Genomic DNA, 6,909 nt, shown 5'->3' on the forward strand with positions numbered 1-6,909 from the left:
AAAGGCCGGGAGGCAGCTCTAAATCCTCAGGTGAGGCAGCACTGAGGTCCTGGTATGAGAGCGCTGTGTAGCAGTGTTGTCCAGAGCCACTGCCAGGAAGTTCTGGGAGCTCCAGTCTCTGAGATTCAGTTCTACAATTTGAAAGAGCAATGCAGGTCACACCATGATGGCTAGAGAGCCCTGCCCTTCACCCGTGCTGCTGCAGCAGGTGTGGGTGCACATGTGCACACACACACGTACAGGTGAGGGGCAGCCTTCTGAGTGTCACTATGCCCAGCTGATGGGGCCAGGTACCCTGCTCCAAGGCATCTACACTGTGCCATAGACCACTGTCCCGGTAAGGGCACACAGGGACACTCCAGAAGGGGTCTGTGCTAGCCTGGGTACACCAAATAATACAGATAGCCCAGTTACACTGTCCTAGGAACAGCAATCCAGTGCAGAATGTTCTGGATGCCCAGCACTCAACCCTGCAGCCTACTTACAGTAGTCGTTGAACATCTCTGGTGCATCCAAGACCCGTTCTGGCTTTGAGGGAATATTTCTGCTATTCTTCCTGCTGGATCCAGGTGCCATTTGCTGACTGTAGAGCACTTTCAGGTTATTCTGACAGCCTGTGTGCAGGGGAACAGGTTTGTTAACCTGAGTTAGTTTCCTCCCAGCTGAGTGCTGCTCACCCAACTAGGAATCCCTTGGAGTGAAAATAAAGTCCTAAGAGAAACACTCACAAGCCTGCAGTGCACTAAAATCACTGGCAGTACGAACTGCTGAACAGGGGTGAGCTACAATTACCTCATTCATGGAAACAAATTTGACAAACACTTGGGTTTTTGAATCCCATTATATTTAGTTGCAGTTTAAGCTAGAAAGTGCACAGCAGAGGGTTTGATGCTCTTACAGACTTCAGGAAGGTTTGGAACCTGCAGTATAGGTGAAATGTCACCGACATCTTTTCATAAAAATCCTTTCTTTAGGATTTTTCCCCCTTCTGTGGGGAAGCTGTGAGAAGCTGTGGCCTCAGCAACCAAAGGTAAACAATGCTTATCTGCTGCTGGGGAATGCAACAGGTGGATGCGTGATTGGTCTCGGGTGGATGCTTGGATTTACTGACCACTCAAGGCAGAGCTAGGTCTTGCTCTCTGCTGAGACACAGCCCTTTGTTTATTCATTCTTTTTCTATTCTTAGCTTAGCTAGCTTCTGGGAACTTTCCTTCTATTTCTTTTAGTATAGTAATAATGTAATATATATCATAAAATATTAAATCAAGCCTTCTGAACATGAGGTCAAGATTCTCATCTCTCTCTCCACCCTGAAGACCCTTGCAAGCCCTGTAACAGGTGACCAACTGGCAGTCATAGCAACTCTCCTAAATAAATTCACTGTAACTGTTATGCCCTCTCTCCACCTCAGGAACCTTAAGAAAGGAGACTCCAGCCTGTACAGCTCTCAGAAACCAGTTGATTTCTCCTGTGACCACACACAGAGCCTCTGTTGCTGTTCCCCTGACCTGATCTCTCCTGCTGATTCAGCTCATACAGAGCCTGTATCATACCTTCTGGAGCATTCTGTGGTTTTCCTCTGAGGTGGAGGATTTTTGCCTCTTCTACATCAAAACCATTCAGATTCACTGCCCAGGCTTTCTGTTGCTGCTACAGAGACAAATCACCCTCAGTGCAATGCACTTAAAACAATTCCCACACTGCAATTTAAACAGACACCTAAGTCCCCTTCTCTTAGAATCTGAAGATGTTTGCCTGTGCTGCAAGGGTCAGTCTCACAGAGGCAGGTCAAAGCAGTTTTTCCTCAGACTTTCATACATCATCCTGCTCACATTTTCACACAATGGCAAATTCAGTGTCATTGCCAGTGGGAAAAGCCACAGCCACAAAGCGACCAGATGCTTCACAAACAGATTTCAGAAGACAGTGTAAAACATTCCAGAAGTGTTCCCTGTGGAGACATTGTCCTAGAATAGCTACCACCAGCAGTTTCACTTTGCATAGGCTCACAGCTTTGTGTTTGTGTTGCCTGCTACATTTTAAAGCCTCATTAGTCAAAAGCTAAATTTTGCTACCAGAAGCAGCATAGGCTTAGAGTGCATGGCAGTCTCTACAGCTTCAGTCTCATCCTAGGCTCCTGAAGCCCAGAGCTGCAAGTAGTGATGGCTGGGACTTGTCAGTCCCGTGTGCCCACTTGATAGAACCTATTGTTCACTGCTCTGTAAAGGGGCAGGAAGGAGTAGCGGTTGTTGAAGCAATTGTAACTTAGCAACATGCTCACCTTCTTGGTAGGGGAATCCTCAGCAGGGTCTTTCTCTTTGGTTAGGAGGAAATTTGCCATCTCCATCTGCATAGTGCTGCGTTTGGGAATGTAGCGATCCCCCCCGGCCTTTATGGGGTAGCTTTGAATTTTGGATCCAGATTTACCTGCATTCACATATGAAAATATTGTCTTACAGCTATTTAACAGCCTGTATTAGAGCTTTCACAGGAGCAAACCCAACACTCTTCCACATCACACCCACCAGACCAGTAGGACTCTGAGGTCTCATGCCACACAGTCACAACTAACTTATATTTTCCTCCCTGCCACCAAGTTGGTTAGGGACAGCGTGGTGCAACTCCTTGGGTCTAGTGCAACAATTCCAGAGTCCAGAGATAAGGGGAAGATACAAAAACGCTCACAGGATGTAAAGCTGTCAGCTGACAGTCCTGCCCACACTCGTCCTAGCATACAGCTGTGCCAGCAAGGCTCAGCTGGGCGAACAGCAGCTGGCCAGCCCCAGTGCTCAGAGCTCTGCCCTCATGCTGGCAAGGAGGTGGGTGGCTGTCAGGAGCACAGCCCACCTCCTCCTGCCTGAGCAGCAGCCGGTAGGGCAGCGTGGCAGGGAGCCCAGAGCCCCATGGCTACGGACAAGCAGCCTGGGCGAGGCTCCCGCACTCAACCTCTGCCGCCGGTGGCCGGCCCTCACTGGCTGTCGTGGACGGCGTCTTGCTGGAGCTGTGGGAGCGATTGGCGGGCTTCACGGGCAACACGCCGACGGGGCTGGGCCCGGGGCCGCTCTCCTTGGCCTTGCGCTGCCATCGCGCAGGCGGCGCGTTCGAGATCAGCGTGTCCAGCTTCAGCAGCCCATGCGGGTCCGCCTCCAACAGGAACTGCGCCATGGTCCTGCGGGCGGGCGGGGTTAGCTGTGCCCACCGGCCGGGCTGAGCCTACTCCAACAGCCCCGCTGGCCTCCCCACCACCGGACCGTGCAAGCGCTCCGGCCGCTCCTCCCCGCCAACGCACACCCCCACTCTCCCCAGCCGCTCCTCGGGACACTCTGTCAGCCAATACGCCCTCCCTCCGCTCCTCGGGGCTCCTTGATCAGCCGGCACCTCTTCCAGCCGCTCTTTGGGGCTCCCTCCGATAAGCAACATTCTCCCTTCCCCTGCCCGCCTCACCGCAGCCTCCCCGCTCGGGACTGCGCCTCCAGGCCGCCTCTCCGGCCCTGTGGCACGCTCACCTCCGTGGCGCCGCCGCCGCTCGCCCGCCCCGCAGCATTTCAAACGGCGGGCGGACGGGGCCCCACTTGGCCGCTTCACACCCAACGGCCGCGCACCGCCCGGCGACGGCCGCGTGACGCAACGCGATTGGCTGAGCCGCGGGATGGGGCGGAGCGCTCCGTGCGTGAAGTGAGGGGGCGGGACCGAGGGCAGGACCAGGGCAGGGCATTCTTGCTGAGGTGGGGCGATCCGGGCCGGGGGCACGGCAGCGCAGGAGGGACCAGGCGGGGGCTCGGGGGGAACAGGAGTTTATGGCGGGGTGGGGGCGGTCGTGGCTGCCAGCGGCTCCCAGCCGCTCATGAGCAGGTAGGACTGGTTGGCGATGTCGGTGCTGGACAGGCGGCCCCCAGCGTGCTCTGGCGGCGGGCCCGCCTCACGCCGCGGGCCGGGCAGCACCTCCAGCAGGCAGGGCAGGACGGTCTCCTCCAGCGGCTGCTTGTCGAAGGCATGGCCTGGGGCGACATGGAGTGGATGGGGTAGGGGCTGCCCTTCGAGCTGCCCCCGGGAGCAGCTGAGTCGCCCTGCCCACCCACTCACCTGGCCGTGCTTGCTGCTTTCCTGGAGGAAGCTGCCCAGAGCACGGTGCAGCTCAGGAACGGGCGGCCAGAGTTTCTGCTTCATGTTGCTGGGTATGCAGGAAGGGGCATCGAATTGACCCTCAGACTTGAGGTGCCCTAATGCCCCATGCAAGGTGCCCAGGCTTGGTGCTGGACTCCCCCGCCTGCCCCCGGCACAGCCCTTACCTGTAGAGGGAGGGGAAGTTGCAGCGCAGCCCCAGGAGCGCTGCTGAGAAGAGCAGCGGCACCACCGTAACACTGGGGATGAGCCAGCCTGCATCGGAGGAGGAATGCCGGAACTGTAGCCTTTCCCAGAGCCACCATCTCTGAGCCCCTCGCAGCCCCCTGCCCCGTGCCCCCCTCCCCATTTCCAGCACTGTCCGCCTCTTGCCATCAGCCGTGTGGCTCCCGCGGCCGCAGCCTCCAGCCCTGCCCCTTACCCGCATCGGCCACGGCATCAACCACAACGGGTTTGGGCCCGACGCTCCAGCTGCCCCGGTACCACGGCCCGCTGGGCTGGGCCCGCACCTGCGCGGGGTAGCGGGAGCCTGGCCGCAGGTCCAGGACCTCTTTCCTCGCTGCTCGCGGAACCTGCAGGACCTGCGGGGCAGAGCCGAGCTGGAGGCAGGGCTGCTGTGGGCTGGCACCAAGGGGCGGGTCCCGCTTGGCCCGACCCCGCGCCTGCCGTGTGTCAGCAGCGGAGGGGGGCAGCGCTGCTCGGGGTTTCCTGGGCAGGCCTTGCCTTCCAGTCATGGCTGTTCTCCATGGCATAGCGGACCTGGTAGTCCAGCTGCTCTGCAGGCAGCTCCAGGGGCAGCAGCCACTGCAGGCTCAGCCGGCCCTGTGACGCTGTTGCCTGCACAAGCTGTGGGGCATCTGTGAGCACTGCTGGTGTTGGGGATAGGCATTTGTCGCTCCTGTGAAACGGGACATGGGACACTGTGTCCCCTGTGAGCCAAGCAGGGGCTGCGGTGGCACTGGGACTCACCAGCCTGGTGCAGCCAAAAGGGCTCCTTGAAGTAGCTGAGTGTGGGCAGCATGTGGGTCCTGGTGACATTCACCAGGACAGAGATGGCACTGCCAGCCTTGGGCTGGAAGGTGCAGGCATAGGTGCCCTGTGCCCCCCTGCTTACCTCCTCGCACTGTTGCCATGCATCTTCCCTGTGGGAGGAGTGGGGAGCCAGTCAGTCTCACCAAAGCATACCCACAGCCAGCATTCCTCCTGCTCTTCCCCAGGAAAGCTACTGCTGCTTGTAGTTGGAGGTGCAATGTGGTGAGGGGGTATGAGATTGGTGGTGGAAGGGCAGGACAGAGCAGGGCATGGCCAAGGGGCCCAGTGTGGGATATTGGGACACAGCAGGACCAGTGGTCTCTGGGATGTGCCTGCATGGGTGCCACCTGCCTGCCATGCCCCTTACCTTGTGCCAGCCCCGCTCGGAGGTGGCCGGTAGAGGAGCTGGTGGGAGCTGTGGGGCCCTGCAGGGTCCCAGCCCCACTCGCAGCGCACGTGCCGCAGGTCAGGGGTACTGCAGCACAGCCCGATGTCTCCTGAGCAGGGAGAGCCAGGACAGGGAGGGGGCTGCTTCCCCTTGGCCCCCCAAAACTTGGGAGTCACACCTTGCTACAACAGGACCCCCAGCCCTGCAGCCCCAGGCGTGGGTGCCTCCCTGCTGTTGCAGCCAGCACCCTGCAGAGGGGATGGCTGCTCACCGGAGGAGTGCGGGGTCTCTGCAGCCAGAGCCTGCCACCAGGGCCCCCAGACGCCGTCCATGGAGGTACCGTCGGGCTTTCTGCGCAGCTGGTACAGATGTGGTACCTCACCCCTGGCTCCAGGCCCCGGAGCACCACCCAAGTGTTGGCCTGGACCAGCCTCTGCAGGAGAGGGGCCAAGCTGAGGAGCAACTGCAGGCTCCAAACGCCCCTGCCCACCCCTGACACCTCTATGTACCTGTCCCAGTGCTGCTCATTTCAGAGGGTGCTGCCTTGGTGGAGAGAAAAATCAATCTTCTGCCTTTCAGGGAGCTGAACGAGAAGGGACTCTTCACCATCCAACACCTGGCTGGGTCCCATTCAGAGGTCCTGCTTTGAAGCCTCTGTGAAGTTTGCTTGGCAGTTACCAGCATGGTGAGAACATTGTTCTGAATTGTCCCCTATACTTCATACACGGTGGGTAGAGTAGGTATGTGCTTGTTCATCTCCATGTGTGCTCAGGGTCTGCCTTAATTTCTGGTTTTAGACCTGAGATTTCTAATTTCTGTCAGCTATCTGTAGGATCTGTGGGCACATGCAGCTGTATTTACTGGCAGGTCGGGTATCTGACACTCATCTTTGAGTGCAAATGCAGAAACTGAGACACTAATGATGTTATTTCCCAGAGTCCCAGTCTCTGCCCAAGCTGTAATTCAACACTGAAAATTATTCTGTAGACCTGAGCCTGTGTTTTCTGTTTCCTGGCTGAGTGCTTCAACTGCTGCTGTTGCTTTTTGGAACAGGAGCACCTGACTCTTTTATCTTTATGACGTGTGCCTTGATGATTTGAAAGCAGCCCTTGCTTTAATTTTCTAGTAAAAGGGCCTAAAATGAAAGCTGTGGACATTTTAGAAGTGTTAAGTAGAACACTGAATGAAATTTTTATTTTAGGCCCACAGTGAGCAGGTCTGAGGCCAGAAATTGGTGCCAGAGTAAGTGCCCTTCTGTGCTTGTGCTCTCCAGCTCTTCCTGTACTTGTATGTTCCCCTGGACACAATGGGATGTGTTGTCATTTCCTGGGACTTCTCCTGAAGGCAACTGGTTTTCTTTCCAAGGT

The 6,909-nt window shown here is 57.0% G+C and overlaps 1 protein-coding gene across 1 annotated transcript; it reads right to left on the minus strand.

Moving 5' to 3' along the window:
• Positions 1-3,795: 3,795 nt before the first annotated feature.
• On the minus strand, positions 3,796-6,226 carry LOC131564514 (thrombopoietin receptor-like). Its single transcript, XM_058814970.1, is given in 10 exon segments — positions 3,796-3,998; positions 4,080-4,171; positions 4,290-4,377; positions 4,544-4,703; positions 4,846-4,988; positions 5,092-5,264; positions 5,522-5,651; positions 5,814-5,904; positions 5,907-5,975; positions 6,221-6,226. Coding segments are annotated over 10 exon segments (1,155 nt in total).
• Positions 6,227-6,909: the final 683 nt, after the last annotated feature.

Source organism: Ammospiza caudacuta, chromosome 15 (assembly GCF_027887145.1).
Source record: "Ammospiza caudacuta isolate bAmmCau1 chromosome 15, bAmmCau1.pri, whole genome shotgun sequence".
In the NCBI taxonomy this organism is placed as follows: domain Eukaryota; kingdom Metazoa; phylum Chordata; class Aves; order Passeriformes; family Passerellidae; genus Ammospiza; species Ammospiza caudacuta.